The sequence below is a fragment of the Rhinopithecus bieti genome, unplaced genomic scaffold (genome assembly GCF_001698545.2).
Source record: "Rhinopithecus bieti isolate Rb0 unplaced genomic scaffold, ASM169854v2 scaffold_15146, whole genome shotgun sequence".
Classification (NCBI taxonomy): Eukaryota; Metazoa; Chordata; class Mammalia; order Primates; family Cercopithecidae; genus Rhinopithecus; species Rhinopithecus bieti.
This window is the reverse complement of record NW_016808195.1, coordinates 805,339-823,055: the sequence shown is the minus strand read 5'-3', so window position 1 is coordinate 823,055 and position 17,717 is coordinate 805,339. Positions and strand designations below refer to the sequence as shown.

General features: G+C 44.7%; 2 protein-coding genes across 14 annotated transcripts in view; one reads left to right on the top strand and one right to left on the bottom strand.

Annotated features, from left to right (window-relative positions):
• Nucleotides 1–4,453, top strand: part of PWWP2A (PWWP domain containing 2A) — a 64,232-nt gene extending 59,779 nt beyond the window's left edge. For 10 of the 11 annotated variants that reach the window (XM_017885704.1, XM_017885717.1, XM_017885708.1 and 7 more), the window contains one exon: nt 2,167–3,508. Coding sequence is in view for 2 of the 11 variants with exons in the window: in XM_017885717.1 (XP_017741206.1) it covers nt 2,167–2,219 (53 nt within the window). In the remaining 9 variants the exon portion in view is untranslated. Of the gene's footprint in view, nt 1–2,166 lie in introns of all 11 variants that reach the window. The other variant, XM_017885705.1, reaches the window with a different exon arrangement.
• Nucleotides 280–17,717, bottom strand: part of TTC1 (tetratricopeptide repeat domain 1) — a 58,107-nt gene continuing 40,669 nt past the window's right edge. For all 3 annotated transcript variants that reach the window (XM_017885723.1, XM_017885724.1, XM_017885725.1), the window contains exons 6-8: nt 17,298–17,446; nt 15,795–15,849; nt 280–892 (exon numbers count right to left, since the gene is read on the bottom strand). In XM_017885723.1, the coding sequence (XP_017741212.1) occupies nt 759–892; nt 15,795–15,849; nt 17,298–17,446 (338 nt within the window). In that variant the 3' untranslated portion in view covers nt 280–758. The remainder of the gene's footprint in view (nt 893–15,794; nt 15,850–17,297; nt 17,447–17,717) is intronic.

Genomic DNA, 17,717 nt, shown 5'->3' with positions numbered 1-17,717 from the left:
AAAAAAAAAAATATTAACATTTGGTCAAAAACAGATTTATAATTATCTACACAAACCTGGTGGGGTCCAAGACAGCTTGTAAGGTGGACTTTCTGAATTCTAGTACATGGCAGAATGGTCAACTCTTCAAGATAAATCTACAAGGCACCAAAAACTTTGGGCAGATTTGTGGAATGTGTTATCAGTAACCCTGCTTGAAACCAACACTGCTCCCAAAGCCAGAGAAGGCTTCTGCCTTAGTTGTCATTACGTGACAAAATTCACAACCCAACCCAGACCTAAGCACAGAAAGCTTTTATTACCACAGAGGAAACCAGGAAATGCTGGAGGCAGCCTCGTTAGCTGTGTGATCAGGGAGGGGACAGGCAGGCGGGAACCCGTCATCAGTCATGTCTGGGCAGTCTCCCAACCAACAGGTCTGTTTGGTTCAGGAGAGGCTTTTGCTGGGCTATGTGTCTGTGTGGATCAGGAAGGTCAGCCTCGACAAATGGGCTTCTTCCTGGACATAGGACAGCCAGAACCGGGACACCAGCTGCACAGATACCACCTTAAAATGGAAATCAAATTGGGTTCATTACATCAGGAAGTACATTTCACCCTGATCGTAAGAGAGGGAAAAGGGAGCACTAGGCTCTACTGGATAGCCTTTCTTTTAGATAAGATGCTTTTAAAAGTTAAACATTGGCAGGGCCTTTCCCCTTGCTAACAGCAAGCAGCACACAATTCCAAGTCAGCTTGTAAAGCTATTGTTATCTTTGTTATCTGTTATTATTTGGATTTTGAACGAAATTGATGGAGTACGAGCCGGTAGAGGAATCCTGTTTGATCTGGAAATTTTCTGTGGAGAGCCCAAAAGGTCGGAGAACCAAGTTCCCAAGATCTTTTAATTTACCTGTAATGTAAAAGCAAAAACTCAAATGAATACAGGAATGAACAGAAGCAGGAAGGCACCAATTAATCTTGCCTTACCACTGAGTACAAAATATAAAAGTACCTCTTTGCAGTTAAAGAAATGCCTACTTTTAATATGATGAAAGCTTCCAGGAGAGTTCCCAGCCCCTATTCCCCACTCAGCAGTGCAGTCACTTCAGTGCCATCCACCCCAAGCCTGTGCTTCATAGATGAGAGTGGAGTCCTGCTGGCTCCCTCTGGGAGATCAAAGCCTCCTGTCCTAACTGGCCAGTACTATCAAAGGACACAGGCTTCTGGGGTGAGTTCTGGGAAAACCAACTGCTGTTCCAGTGAGGCTCAAGGCACCCTGCCAAGCCAGGTCTGCCTGGTAGTGAGGGCAGAGGTCCCTCCAAGTCTCTTTTCTCTAGAACGGCAGCAGCCACCTGCTAAATTTAATTCAACTCAGTCCATTTCCACTGGGCTTGGATTCATAGTCAAGAGCTTCCTGCTTTCCTAAGCAAATCCTTAGCTTCTATACTAGACTAGCCATTTCTTAGAAATGGGATCTTGTTCATTTGCACAGCAACCTCAATAACACCTCAATAGTCCACGCTCCTCTTCCCAAGTTTCAGGCTTTATTTACACATGACTTGAGTGAGATATATAAGCCAGGCGTGGTGGCTAACACCTGTAATCCCAGCACTTTGGGAGGTCGAGGTGGTTTGATCACCTGAGGTCAGGAGTTCGAGACCAGCCCGGCCAACATGGTGAAACCCTATCTCTGCTAAAAATACAAAAATCAGCTGAGGGTGGTGGCATGTGCCTGTAGTCCTAGCTACTAGGGAGGCTGAGGCAGGACAATCATTTGCACCCGGGAAGCAGAGGTTGCAGTGAGCTGAGATTGCGCCACTGCACTCCAGCCTGAGCGACAGAGTGAGACTCTGTCTCAAAAAAAAAAAAAAAAAAAAAAAAAGTCACGGTATATAGCCGACGGTTCCTGCCAAGCGTGGTGACTCATGCCTGCAATCCCAGCACTTTGGGAAGCTGAGGCAAGAGGATGGTTTGAGCCCAGTAGTTCTAGACCAGCCCAAGCAACATGGTGAGACTCTCATCTCTACAATTAAGAAAAAAAAAAAAAAAAAAAAAACTAACAGTTCTTATGCTGTTTTAAGATATAAGGAACATTTGAAACTAGGAATGTTCCAGAAAATTTTGGTGGGGATGGGTGAATAAACAGTTTCAACCCTTTCTAAACTGCTTTAATTTTTCTTGCAGGTCTGCTTCCAGTGGAGGTGAGAATGGGGGTAGACGAAAAGAGAAATCCCTAATCACCAGAGGCACAGGCTCCTTCCCACTTCCTAGCAGCTTTTCTCACTCTGAGACCTCCCATCTTAGAGTAAAGCCCAGGTAAAGCACTTAAAGATGCATGGCCTTGGCTGGGTACAGTGGCTCACACCAGTAATCCCAGCACTTTGGGAGGCTGAGGCAGGAGGATCACATGAGTCTAGGGGTTTGAGACCAGCCTGAGCAACATAGGGAGACCCTGTATCTACAAAAATTTAAAAATTAGCTAGATGTGGGGGACACGCCTGTTGTCACAGCTATGCAGAGGCTGAAGTAGGAGGACTGCTTGAGCCCAAGGAGTTCAGGGTTGCAGTGAGCCATGATCATGCCATTGCACTCCAGCCTGGGTAACAGAGCAAAAAAGACGCATGGCCTTCACATTTTCCAGGCCTCCCTAATAACTCATGGTAAGAACTTTTAGTCTCAGGCTTAAGAACTAGCCCAAGGAAGCTCACCATGTCCAGAGAAAGGCCAACCCATCTTTGGATGAAACAGTAAATTGAGAAAGCTCCCAGAACCTGGGATGGCCGTTCTCCAGGCAGGCCTCCAAAACCTAAACCTGGGACACATGCGTTCAGTGCTGCTGCTTGTGTCAGGAAACCACCGGCACAAACCCCGGGTGCCTGCGCACAGGAGCGGCACAGCCTTGGGCACGTGTGTATAGCCAGGGGCTCGCAACAAGCAAGATTAAGACAGGGCAGCCTCAGGGCAACCCGAGTTAGCAACACCAACCAGGAACGCTGGCAGTTTGTCCTGGGGTTGGAAAAAGAGGACAGGGAGGGGGAAAAAAACCCATCAAAAGCAGCCCAATAAAATGTTGGTACTGGGAAATCCTTGGCTCTTGTGATATGGAGTGAGTGAAGTGAGAATGAGTCTCAGGAGCCACTCACATCAGACTCCCGAGGAGGGGCAGTTCCACGGTGGAGAAGCCTCTGGTCCAGGCCTACTCTGGATGGTCCACTGAGCCCAGGGCCACTACGTGGATGGAGGGATCATTGCAAGCTCATCTCCAGTGCCAGAAAAACAATTTAAAGTACAAACTGGAGATTTTACTTGGCATCTATTATGTGAGCCACTGGGATGTCAAGAATAAAAGTAGCTTCCATGCACAGTGATCACAGTCTAGTGGGGAGGCAGACCCAAAAGACTGAGGTGTGCCCAGAGGTGCTTTCTGACCTTGCAGGAGCACGAGGAAGCCTTTTCAGAAGAGGCCACACACCGCAGTGCTCTGGGGGATGGGAATCGGTCCCGAGCGATGGCATGTCACCGTGCTCCAGGGATGGCAGCGTCCTCAGGCAGCAGTGGCTTGGTTTTAGGCTGGTCTGCACTAAAGGAGGTTTCCTTCTAGTGCAGAAAGCCCATTCCAAGCTAAGACTGCGAATATTCAAACTGCCGAAGAGAGGAAGAATTCTCTTTCCCAGGCCCTCACTGCCTAACTGGCTAAAGGGCCTGTCTGCCACAAGTCACCTTTGAACTTTTAGCTTGTATGATTCTATGGTGTGGCAGTCATGAAGATGTACCTCTCCAAATGCAGGGGACACAGTGGCTGCACTCTAAAATCCATCAGCACATTCATGCAGAGGCCACCCTTCCCACCTGCGGCTTCCAGCCAGCGCCTGAGCATGTGAGGGGTAGGCCAGGGACTTGTCTGAGGGGCAGCGCTGGCTCCCCAATGGCTTTGTTGAAACTTTCTCAACACCACAGTCCAGTGGAAAACTTTCCCCCTCCCCCGCTCCTCGTTCTCCACAGGGGTCTGCCAGCTCTGCCAACATCCTCCAGCTCCCAGCCCCATTTTCCCTTGCAGGTGTTTCCCCCAATAAATCTCTTGTACTTTTAATCCTATCTTGGCATCTGTTTTTTGGATGATCCAGACTAACACATAGATAATTATTCTTTTTCCTTCAATTCCAGTATCTCTGCCTTTATACCATTCCACATTAATTTCACCAACCATCACTTACAGGAAAAAAAAAAAGAAAAGAAAATGCAAAATTCTGCTTTCTAAACAAGACTACATATATATAATACCTGGCAGGTAGCAGGTATGTAATAAAAGATACACAAATAGTCTCTGCATTAGAGAAGACCTAAGGTCACCTGATATAGATTAATTCAACCAACATTTACTCATTACGTGTGTGGCACCTTGCTGTGTGTAGTAGAGATGCAAAGATACATGACATGGTCTATACACCAAAACAAGTTTAGAATTTGACAAGGAAGAAAAGACATACATGCAAAACCAAATTCATGTGTAGCTGAGTTATAAAATGCCAAGAGAGTCAGGAAAGGGAACATTCCTTTGGCTGGGGCAGGAAGAGAGGAAAGGGGTGGAGGAAAGAGAAGATTTGGTTTATCTTTGTCTAAGAGTTTGCACTTGAACCAGGCACCAAAGGCCAAAGGACTGCAACCATATGAGACAGAGGTGGTGTCAGTGCAAGCCCAAACAGTGTGTGCCAATGCACAGAGGTAGGTAGGCGAGCTGTGTGTCCAATGGGGCTGAAGCGGGGCAGGCAGGTGCCTCCTGCCAGGCTCTCCTGAGCCAGGCCCATCAGCCTACAGTTCCCATGCCACAGGAAGCCGCTGATGGCTTGAGAACTGAGTGTTCAGGGTTAGTAATCCTGTGGCAAAATGAAGAATGAACCAGAAGGGGAGACCCTGGGGGTGGTTCTGACAGAAAGTTAGTCCCACATTATGGGAAAGAGGCCATTTATTCACTGAACAAACATTAAAATTTCTACAGTGCTTGGGTAGATGGGCTCTGAAGCCAGAGTGTGGTCAGTGGAACACAAAGAACAGGGCAAAACAGTATGGTAGAATCAACAAGTTTTAAGTGACTGAAAAATTTACTTTTTGCTGTTTGTGCCAATGACAAGAGAATGAACAGCCTTCAGTAGAGCTCAGGCTCCTAAATATATGCACACTCACACATTTTTCTGCCTGCTGTTTAGAGTCAGGTTAGGTGCTCAGAAGCTAAAGCAGCTTCCTTGTATCCAAACAGGATCATCTGCCAAACTAGCCTATCTGCCACACTTTCCACTGGTTGTCAAATTCTGTCTTCCTTATCTGGACACTAATCAATGAGGTTTCCTTGTTTCCACCTATAGCACAGGCGGCACCATCACTTAGCCTGAATGTGTCCACATGTCCCTAACTATTAGGATCTCGTCTATCAGACTAGATCTCATGGCAAAGAGAAGAGTACAAAACTACTCGTGCTTAGACCAGAATGTTTAGAAACAGGAATCAGAGTGCTTGCCACTGGATTCAGTTGATAAATATTAATTTCTCTGCCAAGTAGCATATCACAATAACCCAACTGATTTGTAATGCATAATTTCTCTTTGGCGATACTGACTATGTACCAGGCAGTTTACCCTGAGCAAAACCAGGAACGCTGTGTTTTCATCTCCTTAAGATCACTTGGGCGTGGATTCGATGGAACAGCTACTTTGGGATTTTCTTCTCTGTTTAGATGAAACAAATTGCATACAACTGAATCCTAATACCACATTTCCTCCTGTGAGGCAGGAAACTAAGGCATGCAGCTAACTCTAGCTTTTCTCTAAGCAAAAGGCAAATCAAGGGAGCCCAGGGTAGAAAGGATAAAATTCACACCCAATTCAAATTCTTATACAGGCAGACTTCATTTTGTTGTGCTGTGCTTTTTTTGTGCTTTACAGTTATTGTTTTTTTTCACAAACGGAAGACATGTGGTAATCCTGCATCAAGCAAGTTTGTCAGCACAATTTTCCCAATAGCACGTACTCATTTCGTGTCTCTGTTTCATATTTTGGTAATTCTCATAATATTTCAAACCTTTTCTTTTCTTTTTTTTTTTTTTTTTTGAGACGGAGTCTTGCTCTGCCGCCCAGGCTGGGGTGCAGTGGCCGGCTCTCAGCTCACTGCAAGCTCCGCCTCCCGGGTTCAAGCCATTCTCCTGTCTCAGCCTCCCGAGTAGCTGGGACTACAGGCGCCCGCCTCGTCGCCCGGCTAGTTTTTTGTATTTTTTAGTAGAGACGGGGTTTCACCATATTAGCCAGGATGGTCTCGATCTCCTGGCCTCGTGATCCGCCCGTCTCGGCCTCCCAAAGTGCTGGGATTACAGGCTTGAGCCACCGCGCCCGGCCTCAAACCTTTTCATATTCTTACGTCTGTTATGGTGATTTGTAATCGATGATCTGTGAGGTTACTATTGTAATTGTTTTGGGGTGCCACGAACTGCACCTGCATAAGACAGCTAACTGAACTAATAAGTGCGGCGTATGTTCTGACTGCTCCTCTGACCAGCCATTCCCTTGTATCTCTCCCTCTCCTCAGGCTTCCCTCTTCCCTAAGCCACAACAATATTGAAATTAGGTCAATTAATAATCCTGTAATGACCTTTAAGTGTTCAAGTAAAAGGAAGAGCCAGACTTTAACAAAATTAATTCAGTGAACACAGGAATAAGAAAGCAAAACAGCCTTATTGCTTATATGGAGAAAGTCCTAGGTGTTTGGATAGAAGATCAAACCAGCCACAACATTCCCTTAAGCCAGAGCCTTGGATTGCCACAGCAAGGCCCTAACTTTCTTCAGTCCTACCAAGGTTAAGTGAGGAAGCTGCTTTAAGGAAAGAAGCCGTCTCCATAACATAAAAGAGAAAGGTGGAGCAGCAAAGGCTGATATAGAAGCTGCAAAAAGTTATCCAGAAGATCTAGCTAAGATCACTGATGAAGGTGGCTACACTAAACATGTTTTTAGTGTAGATGAAAGAGCACTATATTGAAAGAAGATGCCAGATAGGACTTTCATAGCAACAGGAGAGAATAATTCAATGCCTGGCTTCAAAGGACAGGCTGACTCTCTTGTTAGGGGCTAATGCAGCTGGTGACTTTAAGTTGAGGCCAGTGCTCATTTACCATTCCAAAAATCTTAGGGCTCTTAAGAATGATGCTAATCTACTCTGCCTGTGCTCTAGAAATGGAACAACATAGCCTGGATGACAGCACATCTATTTAGAGAATAATTTACTAAGCACTTTAAGCCCATTGTTGAGACCTACTGTTCAGAAAATAATATTATTTAAGAAATACACTTCATTGGCCGGGTTCAGTGGCTCATGCCTGTAATCCCAGCATTTTGGGAGGCCGAGGCAGGTGGATCACGAGGTCAGGAGATCGAGACCATCCTGGCTAACAGGGTGAAACCCCGTCTCTACTAAAAAACACAAAAAATTAGCTGGGCTTGGTGGCAGGCGCCTATAGTCCCAGCAACTCGGGAGGCTGAGGCAGGAGAATGGCGTGAACCCAGAAGGCGGAGCTTGCAGTGAGCCGAGATCGCACCACTGCACTCCAGCCTGGGTGACAGAGCGAGACTCCGTCTCAAAAAAAAAAAAAAAAAAGAAAGAAAAAGAAATACGCTTCATATGGCTACGGCTGCTGAGATGGTCAAAATACCAATATTAACGGGAGTTTGAAAGAAGCTGATTTCAACCCTCATAGATGACTTTGAGGGGGTGAAGACTTCAGTGGAGGAAGTTGCTACAGATGTGGTGAGAATAACAAGATAATTAGAATTTGAATGGAGCTTAAAGATGTGACTGAATTGCTACAATTTCACGATAAAACTTAAATGAATGAGGATTTGCTTGCTGTGGATGAGCAAAAAAAGTGGTTTCCTGAGATGGAATCTACTCCTGGTGAAGATGTTGTGAACATTGTTGAAGTGACAACAAAGGATTTATAATATTACATAAACTGGCCAGGCACAGTGGCTCACTCCTATAATCCCAGTACTTTGAGAGGCTGAGGCAGGCAGATCACTTGAGGTCAGGAGTTGGAGACCAGCCTGGCCAACATGGTGAAAACCCATCTCTACAAAAATAGAAAAATTAGCCAGGCGTGGTGGCATGTGCCTGTAATCCCAGCTACTTGGGAGGCCGAGGCAGAAGAACTGTTTGAACTCAGGAGGCAGAGGTTGCAGTGAGCCAAGATTGTGCCACTGCACTCCAGCCTGGTGACAGAACGAGGCTCTGTGTCACAAAACAAAACAAAACAAAAAACCCCCAAATATGACATAACCTTAGCTGATAAAGCAGCAGCAGGGTTTGAGAGGACTGAGTCCGATACTGGAAGAACTATTGTGGGTAAAATGCTATCAAACAGCACTGCATGCTACTGAGAAATCTTTCATCAAAGAATCAACTGATGTGGCAAACTTCCTTGCTATCTTATTTAAAGATACTGCCACAGACACTCCAGTGTTTAGCAACTACCACCTTGATCAGTCAGCAGCCATCCACGTGGAGGCAAAGCTCTCCAGCAGCAAAACGATTACAACTCCCTGAAGGCTGAGCTCATCATCAACATTTTTATAAGCAACTTTTTGATTTCCCGGTGCATACAGAGGTCACGTTTATATAATACTATAGTGACTTCTGTATGCACTGGGAAATCAAAACATTCTTGTGATTCACTTTCTTGTGCTGGTCTGGAACTGAACCTGCAACATCTCTGAGGTACGCCTGTATTAGACCTTGGGTAAATTCGAGGGCTGAAAGAAGCCTTACCACGGATTTTCAAAGGAGTGGGAACTATTCTCCTAAGAAGCTTCAGGATAGCAATTAGGAAATGAAGACAGGCCGGGTGCGGTGGCTCAAGCCTGTAATCCCAGCACTTTGGGAGGCCGAGACGGGCGGATCACGAGGTCAGGAGATCGAGACCATCCTGGCTAACATGGTGAAACCCCGTCCCTACTAAAAAATACAAAAACTAGCTGGGCGAGGTGGCGGGCGCCTGTAGTCCCAGCTACTCGGGAGGCTGAGGCAGGAGAATGGTGTGAACCCGGGAGGCGGAGCTTGCAGTGAGCCGAGATGGCGCCACTGCACTCCAGCCTGGGCGACAGAGCGAGACTCCATCTCAAAAAAAAAAAAAAAAAAAAAAAAAAAAAAGGAAATGAAGACAAAAGCAAAGCACTGAAAAGCTGACATTCTCTACTAAGGGAACAACCAACCACAACAAGGAATTGGTTTCTTGTAGAACGTGGCCAGAGTGCAAAATCCTGCAGGTGTACAGTCTGTAATGACAGATATCAGGTAGAATAGTGTGAGAAGTGTGAGAAATGTGGGGTGGGGGGGGGGAACAGACTCTGGGTTTCTGTACCTACATGTGTGGCTTCAGCAGCTTTAAGAGGGGTGGTAACAAGTTAGTCTTTCTTGTGAGCCTCATTGAGGGAGCTGATTCTAGGACCTTCTACTACTTGCAAAGCAGAAAAGTACATGATATCCGGGTATAGCCAGAATATGCTGAACTTGGCAATGACATGTTAATTCTATCTCCGCATGTAGCTCTTGAATGTGGCACTCATACAAGATGATATATATGTATATATTTTTCTTTTGAGACAGGGTTTCACTTGGTTGCCCAGACTGGCATGCAGTGGTGCCATCACAGCTCACTGCTGCTTTGACCGCCTGGGCTCAAGGAATCCTCCCAACTTAGCCTCCCAAGTGTGAGACTACAGGCACATGCTACACGCCAGGCTAATTTTTTATTTTTATTTTTGTAGAGACAGGGTCTTGCTATATGCTGCCTAGGCTGGTCTTGACCTCCCAAGCTCAAGGGATCTTCTTACATAGGTCTCCCAATGTGCTAGGATTATAGGCATGAGCCACCATGCCAAGATCCAGATGGTATTCTTTTAATTCAGTTCACAATGTGCTCTCATCAGATTGCTAGTGGCCAGGAGTGAACAACTGAGTGACTTTAGGAATCAGGAGACCAGGAATATGTTCCTAGAAAGTGAAGGTATGAGTGGAAAACCTGGGTTGGATACGAACAAGGCCCACATGTGTGCCAGAGTGGCCAGGGCAGGGGCAGCAGCAGGTGCTGGTGAAAGGAAGGTGGATTACTGGGGCAATGCCCTGTCTTTGTGTCTATGGTTTCTTTGAGGGAAGTAGGTAAGTTTCAAATAGCTGCTGTAGGTCAAGGTGGGGATAGGCACCTGGCAGCTCTTGGTTAAGGTAGGAAGAGTAGCATCTCATGGAATGGTCAGAACACAAGCCATACTTGTGTTCTAGGACCTACTCCCTACCCAGGACCTGGGGCAAGGGAAGCTTGGTATCCCCCGCACACCCAGTAAGTGGTAAATGTAACTGACTCTATTCCTCTAGTGGCAACTTGTCCAAATAGAGAGCTGAAATCTGAAGTCTAGTGAATTGGAAGACCACACATTCTGAAATGTCTGCTTTCTAGTTTTTCTCTGCTGTAGATACAACACAAAGAAGAAAAGATAAAACTCAGTGCCATGGCTGCTTTTGCTCAGGAGGTGTCTCTCGGAGCAGAGCTGAATGCCCCTCTTAGCCATGCCCTCCTTTGGCCTTTAACTCCTCACCTGAGCTGCCTCTACACTCTGTCTCTCAACTCATCAGGGTCATTAAAGTTGAGTGTGTATCAGAAACACTTGAGGGGTTAAAACTAGATTGCTGAGTTCCATCCTAAATCTCTGATTCAGTAGGTCTGGGGTAGGGCCTGATATCATGCATTTTTGGCAGGTCCTCAGGTACTGATGTTCTGGGCACCATATTTGAGCTGCAGCCCCAAAAGGTTAACTTGCTTTGCAACTGGTGATTAGAATGTTGATGAGAGGGCGTGTATCAAAAAATGAATTGTAAACACCCATCTCTAGTGATTAGAGGGATAAAGCTGCCTGGGTAGAGCTTCCCCGTTAGACAATGTGAAAAGTAGCCCACGCAGTCTATGTTACGTTTTGGAGAAAGTAGATGACTCTATTTGCTACCTCATAGTTCAATAAACTGAGATGACAGATCAAGGAAGAACCAAAAATATGTACATACAGATTTTATTGACAATTTCACTTGCTTGAAAGACTTCTTGGCTGGGCCAGCAAACAGAATAAAATAACTTGCAAATGATGACGGATGTCTTTACCCTATATTCTTTTCTATTTGGAATCAAAGTTTGTTTGGAGACCTGTGGCATCATCCCAATATAAATCTCTTGCCCTCCCAGCATGGCTGCCAAAAAGAATGACTCATGTGCAAAGAACTAACCCCCAGGAAGGCACTCCTCCCATAAGGTGACACAGCCACACTTCTCAAGGGACTCCTGAGGGCAGAGCAGTAACATGGGGCGTTTGTCCTAAGAATCTTACAGTTGAGCAGAGGAGCTTCAGGGTTGCTGAAAGTGTCTCGTCAGTTTTACTTTTAAATTTTTTTTTTTTTTAAACTATTTACCTATGTGAGCAAAAAAATTTAATACTGTAAAATTGAAACAATGAAATATACGCATAAAGGCTTAGATATACTCATAAAGGCTGTGTCTGCCATATGAAACCTGACTTCAGATCTTTATGTTCCTCAGACTAACCTGATTATTCTGATTATAAATGCTATACCGTACATTTGAATTTATATAAAACACTACTTTTTTTTTTTTTTCTATATTACGGTTTCACATGAGATTTTTCTTTTCTTTTTTTGGTTTTGAGAAAGGGTTTTGGCTCTGTTGCCCAGGGTGGTACCATCATAACACTGCAGACTTGACCTCCTGGACTAAGGCGATCCACCTCAGCCTCCCAAGAAGCTAGGACCACAGTCTTGCGCTACCACGCCTGGCTAATTTTTAAAGTTTTTGCAGAGATGACGGTCTTGCCATGTTGCCCAGGCTGGTCTCAAACTGCTGGGCTCAAGCAATCCTCCCACCTTGGCCTCCCAAAATGTTGGGATTACAGGCATGAGCTACTGTACCCAGCCAACTTGTTTATCCAGCTATTTAAGAAAACTGTGAAATCATTACATCAGAGAAAAAGCAAATAAAGCATCAATGACTAGTTGCTCAAAAATGCTCTGAGCCTCCTGGGATGCTATGTGCAGGGTTTCTATTTCCATCTCATCACACTATCAACCACATATACCCTTAAGTTCTTTTAAACCTTACATTCCTTGGTTATTATGGCTGTGAGGCTAATTATCCCAGAGAAAAGGACAAAAAAAAAAAAAAAAAAAAAAAAAAAAAAAACACCAAAAAAACAAAACCCAACCCCCCACTCCAGCTGCTAACCACTTTCCTCAAGTGATCGTCTTGATGCTATCATGATCATCTTCTGTGATCAGCAAGGACTGTGCCACTAGGACTAATGGCCACCCTGGGTCTCCTGTTCTAAAGATTATAAATGACGGGCTAGAAAGGGCAAAGCAAATAATTGTTCTACCCACTAATAATGCCTATCAGGATTTTTTCCTCAAGGAGTACATAGCTCTTCTTTCTAATGAAAAGGAAATTACAGATATGGAAGAAAAAACAAGTTAAAGAATACTGAACAAATCTAAATAAAAACCCATTTTGTACTACTAAAAGTGATCTACAGATTCAATGTAATACCTGTCGAAACACCAATGACATTCTTCATGGAAAGAGGAAAATCCCAAAATTTGTATGGAACCACAAAAGACCCTGAAAGCTAAAGTGCTCCTGAATAAAAAGAACAAAAGCTGTAATAGGCATCGCACTACCTGATTTTATAATTTTCTTTTTTTTTAAAGACAGGGTCTCACTCTGTCACCCAGGCTTGCGTGCAGTGGCATCATTGTGGCTCAATGAAGTCTTGGCCTCCTGGGCTCCAGTGATCCTCCCACATTAGCCTCCTAAGTAGCTGGGACTACACATGCACACCAGCACATCTGGCTAATTTTTGTAGCGACAGGATTTTGTCATGTTACCCAGGCTGGTCTCGAACTCTTGGGCTCAGCCTGCCACCAAATTGCTGGGATTACAGGTGTGAGCCACTACACCCAGCCCACACTACCCGATTTAAAAAATGTTTAACTGCTTATACTCCACAGAAGTCATCATTTTAACAGGAACTAGCATAAAGATCATGCAGTCCACTGTGAAAAGCTCGCTCAGAACTGCTAAGTGATACTAATTTGCATTCAGAATGTCTAGCCTCCAGGGATCTCACAGAACATGAACCAAAGTTACCTCATCTGTAACAAAGAGGAAAGAACACCCGAAAAGCTCTTGTGGGGGCTGAAATTCCATGTAAAGAGTGATGTCTCTCTTCTAGTATCTACTGTGGGGTAACACCTAGAGCAGTATCTTATTCATGATTTCTATACTCATTAAGGGAAAAGAATCTAGCCATTCAAACTACACATGTGTAACAACACACATTATTTACAAAGCAACTTAAATTGGTTAAGTCTAATGGCAGGTGATTTCATTTTAGAAGCAACTGAGGGAATGAATTCAACTTGAATTTTTTTCAAATGAAGAGAATGACGTAAGAAAAACCCAAAGCCTTAGAGACAGAACATTCTGGTGCATTAGAATTTATAAAGACAAGGGCAAATGGAAGTTTTAATTCCATCTGGAACTAACAGTAGGCAGTAAGATTCAGTTTGCACCAGTCCCTTTACTGGACTGGCTTTAAAAAAACAGACTAAGAGACCAATGCCTTCCAGATCCACTATGGCCATTCACAAGGTCATCTTTTTTAGCAAGAAATTCAAATACTAAATGCAAATACTTTTTTTTTTTTTCTAAAATAGAGCATCATTGTTAGTAAAATAGGTAAGAAAATTTTGCTCTTTTCCTTCTTCTCTTTTTTGAGACAGGGTCATGCTCTGTTGCCCAGTGAGGAGTGTGGTGGCACCATCATCGCTCACTGTAGCTTCGAACCCTCGGGCTCAACTGATCCTCCCATGTAGCTGGGACTACGGGCAGGCACATGCCACCATGCCTGGCTAATTTTTTCTAGAATGGGGTTTCACCATGTGGCCTAGGCTGGCCTCAAACTCCTGGGCTCAAGCAATCCTCCTAACTTGGCCTCCTAAAGTGCTGGGATCACAGGAGCCACTGTGCCCGGCCAAGTTTAATTAAATAAGTAAATTAAGGGAAAAGCTCCCCCATCCCCCTCCCTTTTTTGGAAAATCTGGGGAGGGCTCCAGAGCTATCCCGAGTCTGAAGTAGCAATCTTTACAGTCTCTAGCCGGCAGGGGCCAGAAGACTCTGGATAGTCTAGGTTAATGGTTAATGGCCTCCTCTCAATCGACTTGGCTATCAGAATGATCCTTTGGGAAATTTGTTCCCATTTGCTGGATACTGATGTCTGGAAGGCCATAAATGCCAGGCAGGCCCTATTTATTTATTTATTTATTTATTATTTTTTAGATGGAGTCTCACTGTCTCCCAGGCTGGAGTGCAGTGGCGCGATCTTGGCTCACTGCAAGCTCAACCTCCCGGGTTCACACCATTCTCCTGCCTCAGCCTCCTGAGTAGCTGGGACTACGGGCGCCCGCCACTACGCCCGGCTAATTTTTTGTATTTTTAGTAGAGACAGGGTTTCACTGTGTTAGCAAGGATGGTCTCGATCTCCTGACCTCGTGATCCGCCTGCCGTGGCCTCCCAAAGTGCTGGGATTATAGGCGTGAGCGCCCAATTTATTTTAAATTATTTTTCCTTTAGGGCCACATGATTGCAATTTATTAAATGTAATTCAAATAACAGATTTAGAAAATACTCATAAAGGAAAATACATGGCAGATCCTGACCAGCGAAATATCAGACAGGTTACAAGTGGAATAGACTTAAGTCTGTGTTCAGAAGCCCTCACTCCTCTTACTCAAGCAGATTGTTCGTGGGAGGTTCTCTGATTCCAGCTCTAAAATGGTTTGGCAAATACGAGAAATAACTAAACATGGATCATATGAATCCATTTGCCCTACCCCTACCCCCAGTCTTTTTTCTCTTTACTCCTAATTCCTGTCCTCTCGTGTGTTCTCAAACGCTAAAGGGACTTTGAGGGCCATTTTCTAAATAAAAATTCTCATGATCTTGACTGCATCCTAATGAACCTGAAGGAGTGATTATTCAATGAAGAAACTCAACGGTTTTTATGTAATTGTCATCTGAAATCGAGGCTGGTGGTATCCTAGGATTTTTAATTCCATTTAAGCATAATCCCAGGGAACTGAATTATGCTTAAATTCTTGCAGGCAAGAACAATTCCCAAGAAAATAAAAAAGGAAGTCTGATTTCCGAAAAAGCCAATATCCTCTCAGCCATGCTGCCCCTTCTGGGGTCAAAATAACTGAGAAGTCAGTAGCCCTGTGGTACTGCAGTCCACAGTAAAGGCAGAGTCGGAAACTTTTTCTTTTTTTTTTTGTTTTTTTGAGACGGAGTTTCGCTCTGTCGCCTAGGCTGGAGTATAGTGGCCGGATCTCAGCTCACTGCAAGCTCCGCCTCCCGGGTTTACGCCATTCTCCTGCCTCAGCCTCCCGAGTAGCTGGGACTACAGGCGCCAGCCACCTCGCCCGGCTAGCTTTTGTATTTTTTAGTAGAGATGGGGTTTCACCGTGTTAGCCAGGATGGTCTCCATCTCCTGACCTCGTGATCCGCCCGTCTCGGCCTCCCAAAGTGCTGGGATTACAGGCTTGAGCCACCGCGCCCGGCCCTGGAAACTTTTTCTAACTGTTGTGTTCTCCTCTAGTATTCACTATGTCCCCATCCTAGGTTCCTAGCTGTTTATGATCAAGCGAAAGTAAGAAGTAAGCTTACCTAACATCTCTTCTTTTAGTCTTTCATTACGTTCTTCAATTTGCTTAGGTAATCTCTGAGGAAAAGAAGAGAAACAAGGGTTGGTACAAAAAAATCCTTTGCCTTTATTCTGAATTTGAGAAACACGAGAATCCTAATGTGGAAATAAGATCAAGTTAGGTATATGTCTATGATCCTATTAAATAAAGGGGGGGAAAAAATCCAAGTATTTATGTTTATGGGTGTGCTACATAAAGACAAAAGTTCTGTTTGGGCCAGGTGCAGTGACTCCTGCCCTTATTCCCAGAACTTTTGGAGGCTGAGTTGGGAGGATTGCTTGAGTTCAGGAGTTTGAGACCACCTTGGGCAACATGGCCAAGTGCCACCTCTATAGGAAATACAAAAATCAGCTGGGTGCGGTGGCATGTGTCTGTAGTTGCAGCTGAGGTGGGAGTGCTGCTTGAATCTGGGAGGTTGAGGGTGCAGTGAGCCATGACTGTGCCACTGCTCTCTAGTGTGGGTGACAGAGAAAAAAAAAAAAAAAAAAAAAAAAAAAAAAAGTTTTGTTTGGCTCTATTTCCAGGCCTTAACAGAAAGCCTACACTAAAGGAGGGCATCAATACAAATTTAACAAATAAATATATACAGAAAAAAAGTCTGAAAGGATACATATCAGATGTTTACAGTGCTATATTTGTATTTTTAACTTTTCTTATTCATTTGCATTTTTCTTTTTTTTTTAAGACAGTCTTGCACTGTCACCCAGACTGGAGTGCAGTGGTGCAATCTCAGCTCACTGCAACCTCCACCCCCCAGGTTCAAGCAATTCTCCCGCCTCAGCCTCTTGAGTTGCTGGGATTATAGGCATGTGCCACCACGCCCGGCTAATTTTGTATTTTTAGTAGAGACAGGGTTTCTCCATGTTGGTCAGGCTGGTCTCGAACTCCCGATCTCAGGTGATCTGCCCTCCTCGGCCTTCCAAAGTACTGGGATTACAGGCGTAGGCCACCGCACCCAGCCTGGTTGTTTGTTTTTAAGAGACAAGGTCTTACTCTGTTGCTTATGATGGAATGCATTGACATAGTCATAGCTCGCCGCAGCCTCCAACTCCTAGGCTCAATGATCCTCTCTGTCGCCCAGGCTGCAGTGCAGTGGCATGATCTCAGCTCACTGCAACCTCTGCCTTCTGGGTTCAAGCAATTCTCCTGTCTCAGCCTCCCAAGTAGCTAGGACTATAGGTGTGTACAACCACACGTGGCTATTTTTTCGTATTTTTAGAAGAGATGGGGTTTTGTCTCTCGAGCTGGTCTCGAGCTCCTGGCCTCAACTGATCTCTCCTCCTCGGCCTCCTGCAGTGCTGGGATTACAGGCATGAGCCACCACGCCTGGCCTCCCATATATCTTGATAAGCTCCTCAAAAGCACAGAAATGGAATTTAACTGAGTCTGAAGGGATTATTTAGGACTCACTGGGTAGCAACACAAAGAATAGAAGGAAAAATATTTTAAAAAATGTAGGTTTTACCATACAAGCCTCTCTTGCTTGATGTACTGATGGATCTTTTTCTAATATAGATTTATAGTCTTCCAGGGCTTCATCTAGCTTGTCCGTCTTCTCATACAACTCCGCTCTCCTCAATATTGCCCTGATATAGCTGGGGTTTAACTGAATTGCTGTAAGAAGAGAAGAAATAATTTTTATCACAAAGAAAAAAGGCCTACATGTCTTTGGCTATATCAGATTCCTTCATCAATCATCCTCCAAGGGTACGAAAGGAAGAGTCATTTGTCAAGTGCATACCTGATGCTGGAAAACTTTTTCCATAAAGAGCAAGACAGTAAAGACTGTAGGCTTTGTGGGCCAGACAGACCCTCTGTGTTGCAACTCCTCAGTGATGCTATTGTAGCATGAGAACAGGCACACATAGTACGTAAACAAAAAAGG